Source organism: Amblyomma maculatum, chromosome 1, assembly GCF_055883805.1.
Source record: "Amblyomma maculatum isolate TAMU_Amacu chromosome 1, ASM5588380v1, whole genome shotgun sequence".
NCBI classification, from domain to species: Eukaryota; Metazoa; Arthropoda; class Arachnida; order Ixodida; family Ixodidae; genus Amblyomma; species Amblyomma maculatum.
In genome coordinates, this window is record NC_139344.1 from 101,842,162 (window position 1) to 101,858,910 (window position 16,749).

At 43.3% G+C, this 16,749-nt stretch overlaps 1 protein-coding gene across 5 annotated transcripts in view; it reads right to left on the reverse strand.

Annotated features, from left to right (window-relative positions):
• LOC146203324 (uncharacterized) overlaps window positions 1-16,749 on the reverse strand; it is a 492,360-nt gene that overhangs the window by 101,863 nt on the left and 373,748 nt on the right. For 2 of the 5 annotated variants that reach the window (XM_084588677.1, XM_084588678.1), the window contains exons 2-5: window positions 8,581-8,630; window positions 5,838-5,901; window positions 5,522-5,754; window positions 4,684-4,735 (exon numbers count right to left, since the gene is read on the reverse strand). The exons of the other annotated variants lie outside the window; for them this stretch is intronic. In XM_084588677.1, the coding sequence (XP_084444803.1) occupies window positions 4,684-4,735; window positions 5,522-5,754; window positions 5,838-5,901; window positions 8,581-8,630 (399 nt within the window). The remainder of the gene's footprint in view (window positions 1-4,683; window positions 4,736-5,521; window positions 5,755-5,837; window positions 5,902-8,580; window positions 8,631-16,749) is intronic. 5 annotated transcript variants of the gene reach the window in all.

Consider the following 16,749-nt stretch of genomic DNA (forward strand, 5'->3'; position numbering starts at 1 on the left):
CATGTAATATGCAGTCCGCGGACTGATGGTCCTTTGTGTGAACTCAGCACTAAAGGTCCCCTGAAGCAGTACTTGCGATGATATTCTAATGCAAGAAATCGATAAAGGTGGCCCTCATAAGTATTCGAGTCAACTTAAAAAGCTTTGTGCAGAGCCTATAATTTACAAAATATTTTTAAAAAGTTCTCCTGGTGACCGCTTTGCAGCAGATCACGACGACATGCTCCCCGCACAAACCGCCTTAACAACGTCGTTGGGGCTTGCTGTGTGAGCCAACTTATTGGACGCTGCCAAGTGACGTGGGTGGAATGGGGCATAGCGGAGGGCTGTCGCGGTTTGTTTTTTTCATTGTTTCTTGCACGCTGGCCTGCACTGAGAAGGGGCAGAGGAGGAGTGCCCTTTTCGATGGCTAATATATTTGGTATTAGTGACGCTAGCATAAAAATTGTTCTGTTGTGGAGAAGACAGTTGGGGTGCCGATTGCTCTTGTTTGTTTTCTAGTTTTAGTAAATTGACATCCTGGCCTGGCGAGGCCACCCTGCACCTTTTCTTCCTCACTGAGAAAAATCAGTCTGGGTACTTTTTGGACAGATCCTCTGTGTCTGTTACACAGCACATGATGAGACATCAATGAAATTAGATTAATTCTACCATATTGCCTTCCGTTTAGTACTTTTTATGATAGCTGTACATGCTGTACATAAGCATGGGATTCACCATTCAGAGACACAGAGTAAACAACTCGTATTCTGGACTATCAGCAGCAGTTGTACAAATGAAGATGCAGTAACCAATTAAATAATTTGTACTTGCTGCAACTTCAAGGAAAACAGGCATAATAATTCTGGACTCCCTGCAGAACCCCAACAGTCCGCAGAAAAAAAGGTGCAATGCAGCATACGTCTGTGAACAGGATGCCGCATCTTCTTCCTGCATACTTTTACGGTGTTGCAGCCAAGCTAAATCACTGCATGACAGGTGCATGCTCCTTCCTGCATGCACTTGATGCATGTTGCAGTCACAATGGAGGGGTGAAATGTAGCTCTACCAAATCTTATATTGGTAGGCATAAACTCTTCTATGAAGCTCCCAGCGCTGCTACATGTAACGTCTGCACTAAAGCACAGGCAAATAGCCTTTTGCTGTGCAGGAAAGCTGCTTAGAGAGTTCTGGTATATATTGGGAGTAAACAACCATGAAAGATATGACAATGTGGTCTTCACACATAGAGCATTAGGTCTATGGTAGTAGTTAGTTCACTATTATTATCTAATTATAGGTTTCGATTACAGTGCACGGTATTATAATGCAAAATAGGCAGCCTTCAACATCTTAGGTGAACACACCCTTTGATATTTCCAGTCAGCACTATGCATGTGGTTCAAAATATCAAATGTGAAATTATGCACGTAAAACGACTCAATATCACAACAAACATGTTACATGCGTGGGAAACGGTGGAGCCCCACCACAAACTAGGAATTTTTTATCACACGCACACACAAAAAAAGATGCTTCTAAATTATAAGAGGCATGCACATGACTCTGTAGCGTTCTTTGTTGGTGACAAGGTACAGTGAAGCAGATGCAGGCTATACATGAAGCTCCAACAGAGAAGGCAGTAACAGCTGCTGTCTCACTAGCTGCTTTAACCAGCCAATTTGGCGATGCATTTTTGCCCACTGTGCTGCCCCGTTGAATATTGTGTCAGTCTCACAATTTATAAAACACAGCAGTGTTTGTTTGGTCTCACAGTTCTGCTATCATAGCATTGCTTCCCTGTCTAGGGTGAAGATTTGTTTTTGATGAAACAGAGGGGAAAGGTGCTGATCAGCTTGACACCCAAGAAATGATGCTTTGCTTTTTGACCTTCAAGCACATCTTCCTGGGTTGAAGTGCAGCTATTTTAATTCAGGTGTATCTAGTCTACTAGTGGACATACGGAATCAATTTACGCACATTATCCCAAATCACAATGCTCATTAGGAAAATTCAAAAACTGGGCTTGCCTGCAATCTTGAATGTTCCCAATTCCACCATGCTATATTGTGACCCAAAACTGAAGAACTGAAAAATTAGCCAGTCAAAGTAACTAATCAATCATCTTATAACTACCTACTACCACAGACCCAGGGCTGGGCAAGATACTTCGAAAATTATCTTCGATACCGATACTCGATACCCTGAAAAATTGTATTTCCGATGCTGATACAAGATACAGGATCGAAATCGAGTTTCGATACAGATACTCGGTACTGTATCGCCGATACTTCGATACATCACTGAAATCCTAACATAATAAAGGTGGTAATACGATTAGCGGCATTAGGAAATTTTACCCTGCTTTTTGGAATGTTTAGAACATTCCTATAGCATAGTTTTTCTGAAAGGATTTAACGAATACGCCAGCACGAAGTTATTGTTTGGGCAGCTGACCTTGTCAGAACTTCACATTGAATTGAAGCCATGATTACAGGTAAGTGATGGCTTCCACAAGCAGACTAGCGGAATATTTCTTTAAACTAATGCTCTTCATGCGAACCGATCTGTGAGTACTTGGCTATACACGCAAATAGCCATACATACATACAAAGCATGCAAAGCTATACATACAAAGCAGTTATATTGCCATTAGTGCTAAAAAATTGTTAAATTGTTAAAAGCTAGAACGAAAACAAGAAAAATAAAGTGGCTGAACATTATTTAGTCCGACAAGAGAGCGATGTGGGCGTGCTAAAAGCAACGCATATGACAAAAGCCTCTTTACATACGCACATGAGCACACCGCAGTGTTGCATCAGATGAAGATGCCTTTTATCAAAGTGTAAGTGTGAACCATAGCCACATTGACTCAAGCCTCCTGGAGGTAGTTAGGAAACTCGAGGTTCACTAGCATCGCTGGAGAACTACGGCTGGTTGTATAGATAAAAGACAGAATATCTTTTATTAACAGAAAGTGGCTAATATGGTGTCCATCAATTCGCATATTTAAAAAATTCACGTTTTTTAAGATAGAGATATATTTGAAAGTCTTATTCAAGGTTTTCTCAAATGTTTTTCGCAAAAAAAAAAATGGTCTGACAATGCATTATTTGTTATTCAAGCTGTGCTGAAAAATTTCATTCATAGCTTTCATGCCGTGCAATTCATAAAATTTTGGACGCAATATTTTTTCCAGAAAAAAAAAAAAGTCTAGTGAAAATCTGTTCCTTGTGCAGTTACAAAGGATGGATTTGTTATCTGTGAAATGCTGTGACTACAAGAACGTGGTTAGCCAACTGCATCGTGGTAGACTGAGGCCTTAAAAGCTTGTGTTCTTGCCTACAAGCAGAGCCGGCACGCGGAGCCCAGGAGTTTTGGGTTGTGCATAAGTTACTGCGTCTGACAGCACACCGAGGGCCCTGCTTGACGAGAATCAAATGCCTCAGAGACAAAGGGCGGATGGCAAAGGGTGGGTAGAGCAGAAGAGCGGGTAGAGCAGTGTGCGTGATCCCTACTGTGTGTTCGCCTTGCGTTTCCGCTTTGTTCATCTCTCTCTGTGTGCCTGTTAAAGGCTTAGCAGCTTCGTGGAACGCACTCGGTGCTCAAAAGTGAAGCACCTCGTTAGCACCTACTTACCATCACCTCTTTCAGTTTTAAAAAACGGAACCTGGAAATGCGGTTGACGCTAAAGAGCTGGGGCATTTGTAGGGAACTCAGGCGGTACTACAAGCCGAGATGTCTAAGGGCCTGTACTACCATCTGAGTGAGCGCCGTCAACCCAAAGTCTACTAGCGGTTTCAATATTTGAAGTTTTCTTTAGTATCCAGTATCTTCAAAGTACACGATACTTTAAAAATGTATTTTCGATACCGATACTCCAATACTTTCATTTTCAGCACACGATACATAATACCTATAAACAAAATGTATCTAAAGATAGTATCGAAGACACTTGAATCTTCTATACTGCCTACGACTGCACAGATCTAATGTCTACCATGCCGTTAAGTACACTTATACAGAACACATTGTTATATATTTCACGGTTTCTTTAAAGAATCCGAAATTCTTCCTAACAACTTGCATGCTTTCAACACATGTTTCAACCATTTACTGAAAGGATTGTAAGCTCTCCATCATTAACCGAACTCATGCCTAAAAATTGACGATACATTAAGAGGAATATCAAGGACATTAATGCAACTCCTTGCAAAGGTGCTTATTAAATTTATCTGGGCTGCATACGTAGGACCTACATAAAAGTACAGGTAATTAAACTGCAGTAACATGCATAAAAACCTTTCTAACCTTCCTTAAAACCCTCAGAAGCAAATATTTTTAATCTTCAAATTTCTTTTCAGAGCTTCGTTCATATATGTGTCATGCACAGATGGCTATGAAAGCTTTCAGAACATCCATGCAGTGTGCTAGAAAAAAACTGGAGAGATGCACTGCAGTAATCATGCATTAAAATTCACACAACTTCATTAGTGTTTTTTAACTTCAATATTTCCCTCTACAGGCACATACAGAACTTTACTGCAACTTTCAATCCACATTTAAACTGAAAGAAATTTTAAATTTGCATCCACAAACTCTTTCTTGTAAACCTTTTGCATCCACCTGCTGAGCTGCATTCATGCTTATGAATATGTCATCTGTAATTAAACCCAATAATTAACAAGCAAATTGTGTACTTACTTGATCCAAAGTCTTCTTGAAGGAGTTTGTATCCTTTTCCAGCAAGACAGCGCTGATTCCCCCAAAAACAAAAACCCAAGGAGCGTATGAGAAACATTTACGATAAAAAAAAAAAGACTAGTTCTGAGCACTTCTTTAAGCCTATCAGCTCTAGTATGTGCCAAAGGACTTGATATTCAATGTCGTAAAAATTGCTGCAATTAGGAAGCATTGATATGCTATTTGGAGACTATAGCCCTGCAGGAATATTTAAAGAATGTGACATGTCCGAATCTTGGGTGCCTGGATCAGCACAGCAACCAAAGGTGATTCCAGCTTGTGCAGTTCAATTTGGCTCCCTGGTTGCTGCTGCATCCAAGTTCTTGGTACACCTGGCATTTGAATACCTTAGAAATGTGTGTCACCTCATGCATTTTTACAGCATGGGGCTATGGCAAAACCTATTCAATGGCATGCATATGGCTTTGCCATCCCTTGAAGTATGCATGATTCATTTTATGAAGGGCAACTGTTACTACAGTAATATTGGTACCCAGGGAAAGCTGATATATAGTTCAGTATGTCGAAGGCACTAAAAAAACAGCCCTTTAAATGCAAAATACATTACTTTCACATTGAACATTTAAACGCATATTTGTTTTTACTGCTAAATTTAAGCAAAAGCAATGATCAAATGTGTTCTGAAACAATTCTCTATCTTCCCGATCCATGGAGATCTCTCGCTTTTCTTGAGAAAACTAGTGTGCTAAAAGGTGCAAAGAAGGCATAAGAAGACTAGCTTTCAGACAATAGACGCCATAATACATCACGCATGCACACTAGCCAAAAACAAGCCCACCTGATGTCGCACTCCAGTGCTTTGTACTGCTTGGCTTCGGTCATGTTCTGATCAGCCTCTCCAAGTTTTGCCCGGCACTCATTGATGATGCCTTCGATGCGACTTTTTTCGCAGTCTTCCAGCTCAGAGCTTTCCAGGCTAAGCTTTTCAAGACGCAACAGTGCCTCCCAACTAGCAAAACGGTGCACCATATGCAGGCGTTCTTGTGGTGTCATGCACAGGACCTCCCGAACCTGGCACAAAGCAGCACGTTAAGTCACAGCTCTGCCTGCCTTGGCCTTCTATTCACTAGCAATACTTCAAATGAAGTGCTCACCTGATCCTGCCCGATTGTGAGAAACACATTCTCAGACGAAAAACCGGCAGAGTGGAGTGTCTTCCTGAAAAACAAAACCTCATATTCATTACAACCCTGCCTGCCCATGCACGCTTGCCCATTCTTCTTTTCCATATTTAGCGTGCAGTGAACACTGAAGGAATGCATTTTTGCAGGCCATTAGGTGGACGCTCTGTGAAGCAGTGAGAGAGGCTAGTTGCTGGTGCGTTTTAGTGCCATTGAGTTGGGCATACTTCAAGTGCACAACAAGCTCTTGGTCTAGTATGTTGCATTATTTAATCGTAGCGTTCCTTTGTGAGTTGTGTGTTCCTTTTCTAGTGATCGTGTTTCTTTGCTGGGCAGCGTGTACCTTACGCAGGAAAGTGATACAATAGACCAATGTCAGTTATATTACCAAAAGAAGTAATGATGGCTGATAGTTTTTTTTTTTTTTCTGTGCGCACACTGTCCCCTGCAGCAAACCGAATGTGAAGAATCATCACGAATATGTGGACTAATTTTCACTACGACTGCTACAACACATTTTAGGATTTGCCATCACTGTTCTAAGCGGCCAGCTTGGGGTTCTGTTGACCAAAGGTGACAGTAAGAAACTTTGGTGGCTGAAAGATGTTGCAGGTACTGCTTATAGGGTTTCTCAGCCTGCCATGAACTTTTTACTTGCCTATTTAGACGACACCATGGCCTCCTACAGTTAAATCTCGTTACAAGACATTAGACATTTGAAAATGGTTTGGTTGGTTTTCCTATGTCTGCCATGTTAACAACATTGCATATAAGAGACATGGTTACAAGAGACACACGGTTACTAAGGACAACTTTTTCAGGTCCGTGGAGTAAATTCTTCGCTATTTAGAAGAGACACAACCCCGGTGTGCTCATGCAATGCATCTGGAACGTACCAACTCGTACATGATGCACTTCAGATTCCCTTAGCTAAATTCTGTTCCATATCAGTGCCCTTTTTGTCGTGTATGTCAGGAACTGAGGAGCGCTTCCAGCATTTTTAACTCCTCACTATTAAAATTTGATCACAATATGAAAGCTTAGAATCCTGATGTCTTTCTCTTTGTGAATCATCTGGTGACGAGCATGTAAGAGTGCCTCAAAGGTATTAGAGCAACAGGAAGGCTTGCAAAGTGAAGTGCTTTACCTCCAGAATTTAGGAAGCAATACACTCTGCACTCACAAAAATACATATACTAGTATGAGTAACTTCTTTAAGCTTTCCTGTGTTAATGCGTGCGAATGCATTTACATACTGATGTGCAGTAAACTGATCAACACAGTGATTTTAGAATTTTTGGTTACAAGAGACCTTGCTTACAAGAGACAGGTTTTTCGGGTCCCTTGAGCGTCTCTTGTAATGAGGTTTTACTGTATATTGTGCACGGTTCCCATTCAGACTAACTGACGTAAGTTCGTCCCTCTTAAACATCCCTGTCCCTCATCGTTGCGCAACTTTTCGTGCAGTACACTTTGTCAGCCCCTTTTGTAGGGTGTTGCACTTCACCTTTTAGTATATTACAGCATTGCATTTTCAAATATCTCGCGTCGATAACAATTAAGGCACCTTTTTACATTTCTGAAATCCTTTTAATACTTATACCATTTTTTGCACCTCTCGTCAGTCTTTCTCTCCCCAGTTTCCCTGCCCATATAGAGCTACAAGTCAGTAGATTTTAAACATTGGCTAAATTTACTGCTTTTCACTGAAGTGCTTCTCTCTTTTCCTGTCCCATACCCATCCCTTCCCTCAAGCAAGAAGACCAAGGAAAGAAGAGCTCAAGTAAAATTCAGGGGACACTTCAGATGAAAGGGTATGATGCGACAGCGTTAAAGGTGCCACTTGAGGCTCCCTTTGCAGATTCTTGTTCACGTACACGATTCTTGCTTCGTTGCAAATTCTTTAATCGTACCTCTATTATTCCATATGTACTCATTAACATGCAGTCATAGTTACCACACTATGTGAAGGGGCACCTCCTGTGGCAACTCCTACCAACTTGGCCATGCTATGTGGTCTCGTGATGTAATGCCAACCAATCAGTGCCCCATCATGTCACCTGCCAACTAAATTTTGACACCCCACCATGTCACCTGCCAACTAAATTTTGACAGAGTCATGCTCCTAATTTTTGCTCGCAATGCTGACGCAAAATTTTTCTGCAGGACAGTGCCCTCAACACTACTGCTTTAATACAAATATTGCAGCTAATCTTTCCACTGATAAGAATGGTCATGAAAATGAACATGAAAAAATAATTCAAATGCAGGCAGCAGAAAGAGAATACTTCTGTCAGCTAGGTTAGGTTACAACTCTTCAAAAGTGGTGACAAATTATATATAAGAAACGATGAAGAAACTGTACTGATAGACCAAACAAAAAAAAAGGTGAAGAAAGCACAGGTGTAGACTTACAACTTTTTATTATTTTTGCACTTGTGTTCAAGTTTCATTCACATTGTACTAGTTGTTAGTTCTGTGCTAGTAGTTAGAGGAAAAATACCACTTTTTCCTCTTGCAAAAAAAAGAATATTAAATCCATTTTTGATTGCTTCTTGCTGCATGCCCCTTTGGGATCTAACCCGCGTGTATGTAGTCACAAAACACAATTTCTTTAGAATTTATGAAGTTAATGACTAGAGTTCCTGTCAATGGACTAGACAGATGTGTGTCATAACACATTTGCAATAGAAGTAGAGAATATAATGACTCTCACCCAACCAGGGAACTTCTTATCTTCGGTATATTTGTCATCTGCTGAAGTTCCTGTTGAAATCACAGCACAAAAATGCCTGTATGTCATTTGCGCAATCACTAGTTAAGCCATGACAACTACAGTTCAGCAATGTGCTCATAAACAGCAAGGCACAGGAGCTACTGACACATATCTGCTGTGTTTTCTGTGCCATCAGAATGAGAATAAACTTCACAAGAACATTTAATTTGAAATTTTGAAAATTTAGTATATGTTTACTTCAGACGTCCCAATCTTTGTGCACGAAACATATTTTTTCTCTGCACAGTCAAGTATTGTAGGGTTTACATTGGCATTCATTTAGAACATGCAGCTAATGCAGAACTATTTCAAGGGCCCATAAAAAGCTATGTGCCAACATTATAAAGGTGCACGAGCAACAGATATCCCATCAACCCCTCTACAATGCAAAAATTTTTAAGCTAGCTTTATTAGCACTAAAACATGGACGATCAAAAATGATGCTCCTCCTCTTCACCCTCAATTCAGCCCATGCTGGCACAGAAGAAAAAAAGAAGACACAGAGTCACAACAGTGCCCTAAACATGCCCTGTCCTGCCCGTACAGCTTGGGAGTGTCCAATGAGCGGGCGCTCCCAGCAGCCCCACTGACGTTAGTGGCGAGCTTTGCACACAGAGATGTGTCGCCCAAATCACTTGGGAGTGGTCACCAGGAGCACTTTTTAAAAATTATTTTCAAATCATTGGCTCTTTGCAAAGCTTTCAAATTTGACCCAAATACTCAGAAAGATCTATGGATTTCTTGCATATTAATTTTACCACAATTGACATTTCAGGGGTGCTTTAACACACAAACGGTCTTACATAAAACAGCCATATGGAAGCAGTCCAATCATAACAGAAATTAAAAAAATACACCAAAGTTAAATGACAGGGCTATGACAGAAAAACATTATAAGAATTATAATTTTAATTTTTATGTTCTGGTTGCACTCAGCAATGAATAAGATAATTGCACATCATACGGTTAGCAGGCTGAAGCAGCGGTGGAACTGCTGCTTAACTGTCACAGGAGCCACAACATGACACTCTGTGATGTTTACGCGTGGTCTAGCTTTGGTGGTCACATTTGAAGTTTCCAAAGGTTGTCAGCCTACTCAAAAAATTAAAGAGCACTGTAGAATCGGCACTGGAGTAATGCGAAAGCACAGATGCCACTGTTGGTTGCTTCTAGTTGCTTAATTCATTTTCTTGTTTACCCATTTAGTCTTTGGTACTTTCAAATTGCGCGCCAATCCCTTCCTATGCCCTTTTTTGGTTCTACTTCCGGTTGCGTGACGCCACATCCTCTACGTCTCATTAATTCACTTCTTGTTTACCCATTTTAGTCTTTGGTACTTTCAAATTATGTGCCAATCCCTTTTATGCCCTTTTTCGGCTCTACTTCCGGTTGTGACGGGTGTGACGTCACATCCTTGACGTCACACCCTAATTGCCTTAATGCTTTAGTCTTTGGTAGTTTCAAATTGAACGCAAATCCCTTCCTATCCAACTTTTGGCTCGACTTCAGGTTGCGTGATGTCACATCTTTGATGTCACCTTAATTGACTCACTTAATTACCTATTTTAGTATTTCATATATGCAAATATGGTGCCAAGCCTCTGAGACCATTTCCGCCTTTACTTTTACATTTCTTGCCTCTAATTAATTACCTAATTAACTTACTGGCCTAATTATTTTTGGACACAACATTACGTCACCCCCTATCGACTGACACCCCTCGTTAACCTCTACCGCTTCTCAATCACTCACAACAGCTGCAGACAACTTTTACATTTTTGCCTGTAATTAAGTACCTAATTAACTTATTGACCTAATTATTTTTTCGAACACAACATTACGTCACCCTGCATCGATTGACACCACTCATTAACCTCTATCACTTCTCAATTACTCACAACTGCTGTGGAAACGATTTTGCGTGTTTTGCCCCTAATTAATTACCAAATTAACTTATTGGCCTAATTGCTTTTTCGGACACAACATTACGTCACCCTTATCGACTGACACCCCTCGTTAACCTCTACCAGTTCTCAATTACAACTGCTGCGGACAACTTTAACATTTTGCCTGCAATTAAGTACCTAATTAACTTATTGACCTAATTATTTTTTCGAACACAGCATTACGTCACCCTGTATCGATTGACACCACTCATTAACCTCCACCACTTCTCAATTACAGTCGTGTCCCGGTAATATGGCCCCCGTTAATATGGACGACCCGAATTATGGACAGTTTTTCTGCGGACGAAACCTTTTCAATATATTTAAGCCTCATTAATATGGAAACTCGCTGTCTGGACAATGGACAGGGGAAGAATGCACGCACCCCACTTGGGCCCATGTATTTTTGCCTCGTTAATATGGACAGTGTTCGAAAAAAAGCAGAGGAGTCCGACTCCAACACACAAGTTCGGAACACAAGTTCGCGTAGGTTCGCGCGCCGACCGCGAACCTACGCGACAGCCGATACGGCGGGATGCCTGAACGAGTCCTGTGGGGTTGGAAAGAACCAAAGCGGGCGTGTCGCCGTTTTAGAGGGGGGGGGGGGGAGAGAGCGCAAGAGCGGAGAGGAACGTACAAAGCAAACCGAGGGTCAGGGTAAGAAAGACCCCGAAAGGGGGAAACCAGGAGATTTCTGGGTGCAGCGGAAGTGCCGCCGCAGTCGGGAAAACAGCAACATGTGGTTGCAATAAATTCTGCTGAACGCGAACAGAGAGGCCGGTAAAAGCGTAAGAATGAAATGACAGGAAGAAAGACAAGTGCCTACAGTGGCGGTGGGAACTGAAGTTTTATTTCCCAAAGCGCAATGTGCGTTCCATGAGGCCGTTAACGCTTTTCGGTGAGAGTAAGACACACTCACAAAGTAGAGCGACAAAAGAAAGGGCGACGTACGAACACGCAACCGGGACCGGGCGTCCCGTCTTGGACGCGCTTCCCTCTCATGCTCCTGGTTTTCGTCCCTGTTGCGCTGCCGAACTGCCAAAAGTTTGTACACTAAGCGGTCCGCATGTCGGCTTCGCTTTGAGTCAACGATGCGGCCTTGACAAGGTCTGAGCTCTTCGTAGTCGGCTAGCCGTCGTTCTAAACTGTACTTCAGCTTGCAGTGTTTGTTTTATGGGAACACATAAAAACGGCGCCAAGAAGATGGCATGTTCGATAGCCCTCTGCATAGCAGCTTGCCAACTTGACTTCCTTGCTTCCTTACAAAAACAGTGCTAGGCAAAAAAAGAAACAATCAGAAGAACGGAAAGGCAGAAAGGTTAACTAGGCAAAAAAGTGCAAAGCATCAGGAGCCTGTAATCCTCACTTGAGTCTGGCTTTTGGCATGGCGGGAGTTAAACGCAAAAGAACAGAGCTGGACGTAGGCGCGAAGAAATCTGTGAATACAAGCGGCAAAAGCCATCCAAGCCGCGAGGAAACTAGTATCGACAGCTCAGCTGTTTCCTCGCCTCAGGAGAATCTCAAGCAGCTACTTAGCGGCTACTTTGCTCAGTGAAAAGGCCATTTTGGAAGTGGCGGTGAGTAGAGAAACAGACACTGATTCATCGGCCAGTGAGGAGTTCGTGCTCGAAAGTTCGACCAACACAAAGCCCAACATCACGGGTGTCATGGTAAGCGAGTCGCTTCCGACTGCACTACAATTTTTCGAAGACAATGACAAGGATAATGTACTCAAAATTGCCGGTGTTCTGTGAAATTTTTAGTGCACACCGTTATGTACAAAAGCAGTGGTTAGTTACAATTCTTTTTTCTCAAGAAAATCCTTTTTGTTTTTATTCACGACTCGTTATTATGGATTACTCGCTTTATGGACAGTTTTGGTCGGAAACCAACGTGTCCATATTAACGAGGCACGACTATACTCACAACCGCCGCGGAAACGATTTTGCTGACGCGGTCTGCGGACGCGGCCTGCGCGAAAAGCTTCGAAAATTCTACTTCTGGCTGTCTTTCGTTAACGCAGCTTCCACCAGTGCCAACACCCACGCAACGGTTTGCATGGACGAATCTTGCCTGCACGAAATTTCCTTGGACTCCAGGTCAACCGCCATCTTGTAACAGAACCGTGCCCCTTTATAATTCAAATACTAAAGAACGATAAAACGACTGGACACATCCGCAGGCACATATAAAACAATTCGAAATTGGCTGCACAACTCACCAATAGCTTTGCAGCATTCGAACTGGTGCTTTTACTTATGGTATCTTCGGCTAACGGCACTCGTGGAGTTTTCGTTCAGCCCTGCATAACGTCTCGGAGACCATCCTACGTTCCTACAAATGGTGTGTAGAGCTAGTGTTAGCTACAGACGCCGGCACATGGTGCGAAACGTTGCGATTTTGGCGGTGTTTGGTTTGTCATGAACTACAACAGCGCTCCACGAGTGCCGTCAGCCGGACACCATTAGCTAAATACCTGTTAGTACTCAAAACCTCAAAAAAAAAGGCCGAAGGATCAAACCACACTCAATTTTCAATCTGCCCACCTCAGCCCACCTTAACGGAAACCATTGCAGCGTTCCAGAAGACACGCTACAACCATCAATCAAGCTAGCCAGCATCATATGCGAGTGAATATGCTTACCTTATCAGCGTGCATCTTAAGGCCGCACCGGTGCAAAGTCCGACCGCTCGCCGCGAATGCCGCCAACGTTCTGGAGACTGTTCTGTTAACGGTTTCTCCGCAGGGCGCATACAGCGATTCAAATGAATCACGTGACAAAGAGCCTTTTACCACCGATCCACCTCGACTTAGTTTCGTTTCTTTTCGAGATTTATTTACTCTTGAAAGCTAACCGCTCGCGTTAATAATTTGTGATGAAAAACCATTAATAATTTATTCCAAACTACTTTTCTCCTCTACAGCATGTTGCACAATAGGCCTTTCCAGTAATACCGTCGCGCCACCGAGCGACCGTGCAAAGCCACTAGGGGAAAACGGAGCGCCGCCGCGCTCACCAGGGTTGCCAGATTGGGCTACACAAAGGCGGGGGGGGGGGGGGGGGGCTTTTGCTGGCCCTACGGGGCTGGGACGGGTTGGTAAACGCCGCTTGCGGCGGGGGCTAGCCTGTCATTGAATTTTTAATCTGTTGTAGGCCGTCATTGCACCCGCCACCGCTTCGGTGGTGGACGACGGCTGTTGTGACGCGCGTCTTTCTCTCCCTCTTCTTTTTCTTTCTTCTCTATTTTCTCTTCTGTCCGCACGAGGCAGCGGAGGTGGCTCAGCTACAGAGCCAGTAGCAGGCCCGTGCATTTTCTTTTCATTCTTCCTACAGTCGCAACAACTTGTCCCGTCTGGCGTGAAAAAAAAAAATTTTTTTTCTGGCCCTACGGGGCTGGGACGGGTTGGTAAACGCCGCTTGCGGCGGCGGCTAGCCTGTCATTGAATTTTTGATCTGTTGTAGGCCGTAATTGCACCCGCCACCGCTTCGGTGGTGGACGACGGCTGTTGCGACGCGCGTCTTTCTCTCCCTCTTCTTTTTCTTTCTTCTCTATTTTCTCTTCTGTCCGCACGAGGCAGCGGAGGTGGCTCAGCTACAGAGCCAGTAGCAGGCCCGTGCATTTTGTTTTCATTCTTCCTACAGTCGCAACAACAACTTGTCCCGTCTGGCGTGAAAAAAAAAAATTTTTTTTTGCTATGTGGCTATTTTTTTACCCGGTTTCCGGCGGGGAGAGGGTGCGTTGTCAGCATAAAGGTAACTGCTAGAACGATCTCTACCTGCTGCCGCGACCGACATGCTCGTGCACTCTTTTTAGCCTTTTCAGCCTCCCATGGTGAAGCTACAAAATTGGGCCTATCAGCACTGAAGAGCCCTGGCTAGGGGTTTCGCGGATTGGAAAATATTTATTGTCAGCAATGAGCAATTTGTGGGCGCTTCACTTAGATGGCCTCAAGTCCGTTGCTCTCGGCGACCTTTTGAGCCCACTCAGTAGCCCGAACTTGCATTAACGGGTCTCAGCTGGCCAGTATAGTCTCCCACCGCTCTAAAGAAGAGACTGGTAGTAGGTCCGCTGGTGGAGGCGCTTTTTTGCGGCTCCATAATATATGATCGTATCCTGCTATTTCGCCGCAGTGTTTACAATTTTGCTGGGTACATGTGCGCTAATTAGAAGGGCTGAAGAAGGCACGCGTCTGGAGCCGACGCCAGATTACTTCCTGCCTTTTGTCTAGTTTCTTGTTTCGTGGAGTTTAAAGTGAATAGTGTAGTCATGAAATGAGATTAGTGCATCTCTCGAGAAATTGGAGCAATCAACCTGGCTCACTGCTCGGCTGCCATAACCTCGGGCTATACTGTAAGCCAACTCGTTTCCTTTGTTCCCCGAGTGTGCCGGCACCCATATTAATTCCATCTCTTTTTGGTTCCAGTCTTTATATCTTAAAATTCGCTCTGTCTCTTTGGAGATCATGCCCCTCGCAAAATTGTTTATAACAGATTTGGAGTCGCTAATTATGGAAACCGCTTTGGTGCTGGCCATCGCCATGGCGATAGCCGCCTCCTCCGCTGTCCCTGAGTAGTTTGTTTTTATTGAACCTGCCATTAATGTTTTACCCGAGTCGTTCACGCCCAGAATAGCAAAAGAATTGCCTCCTTTGTATTCCGCCGCGTCCATAAACAGTGTAGTCAGAGCCTTCTAACTTGGCCTCAAGGGCCTCTGCTCTTGCTTTTCTCCTGCCTTCATGAAAAGCAGGGTGCATGTTTTTTGGTAGCGGTTTAATAGTAAGTGCGTTCCTTACTTCAGTCGGCAGTTTTACTTGTGCATTTCTTTCCGGGATTCTATCTTGTAGGCCTAATTTACCCAGGATTTTCCATCCCGTGGATGTATGGGCGAGCCTCTTTAGCTTTGTTATTATATGTGCCTCGCATAGTTCCACGGTGTTATTGTAGACCCCAGTTTAAGAAGTCTTTCTGCAGGGGTGCAGTGGGGTAGCCCCAGTGCTGCTTTATATGCCTGCCTTATGATCGTTTCAATTTTGTTCTTTTCTGCCACCCCTAGCTTGAGGTAGGGGATGGTGTACACTAATCTGCTTATCACAAAAGCCTGAACAATTCGGCACAAATCTTTCTCTTTGACCCTGCGTCTTTTGTTGGCTATTTGCCTTGTCAACCTGGTTGTCATGTTAATTGCTGACTTAAGTCGATTTATTATTTCTGTGTTCTTTCCATTGTCTTGGATTATCAGTCCCAAGACCCTGATTTTGTCCACTCTGGTTATCGGTGTGCCATTTAATTCCACCAAAATGTCTTCAGCGTTGATATTGCGTTTTTTTGTTCCTCGGATTACCAAAGTTCCGATTTGCTTGGTGAGCATTTCAGCCCTGCCCATTCCGCATATTCTTCAACAATGTCGATTGCCTGTTGAAGATTTTCATCTATTTCCCCATCGTTGCCTGTGCATGTCCATAATGTGACATCATCAGCATATAGCATATGTTTCACCCCTTTCACAGTTTTCAGTAATGGTGGGAGGTTCTTTAACACTAGATTGAAGAAAAAAGGGGAAAGAACTGAGCCCTGTGGGGTGCCCTTGTCTCCTAGCTTAATTGTTTCAGACCTCATGTCTCCAAGGCTTATTTCTGCTGTTCTTTCGGTTAGAAAATCCCTAACGTAATCGTAAATCCTCTTGCCAGGGGCAATTTCCTCCTGATTATTTAATATGGCTTCGTGTTTGACATTATGAAAGGCTTTCTGTAGATCAAGGCCAAGTACAGTTTTTGTGCCCCCTTTATTGGGCGCGTCAATTATGTCTGCTTTGAGTTGAATCCTTACATCCTGCGTGGACAGCTTGCTCCTGAAACCCAGCATTGTTTCGGAAAATATCTCCCTTTCCTCTGCATACTCCTGAAGTCGGTTTAGTATTACATGCTCTATCAGCTTCCCTAGGCACAATGTTAGTGATATCTGCCTGAGGTTGCCTATTTCAAGTTTCTTCCCAGGCTTCGCAATGAAGACCACATTAGCATGTTTCCACTCTGAAGGCATTCTACCTCGTTTCCATACCCCATTAAGAAAGTCTGTGAGTGCCGTGACTAATACTAAATCTAGGTTTCTCAGCAGAAAATGTGAATGAGGAGTGCATGCAGCCTTCTCAAAGTGCAAGTGCG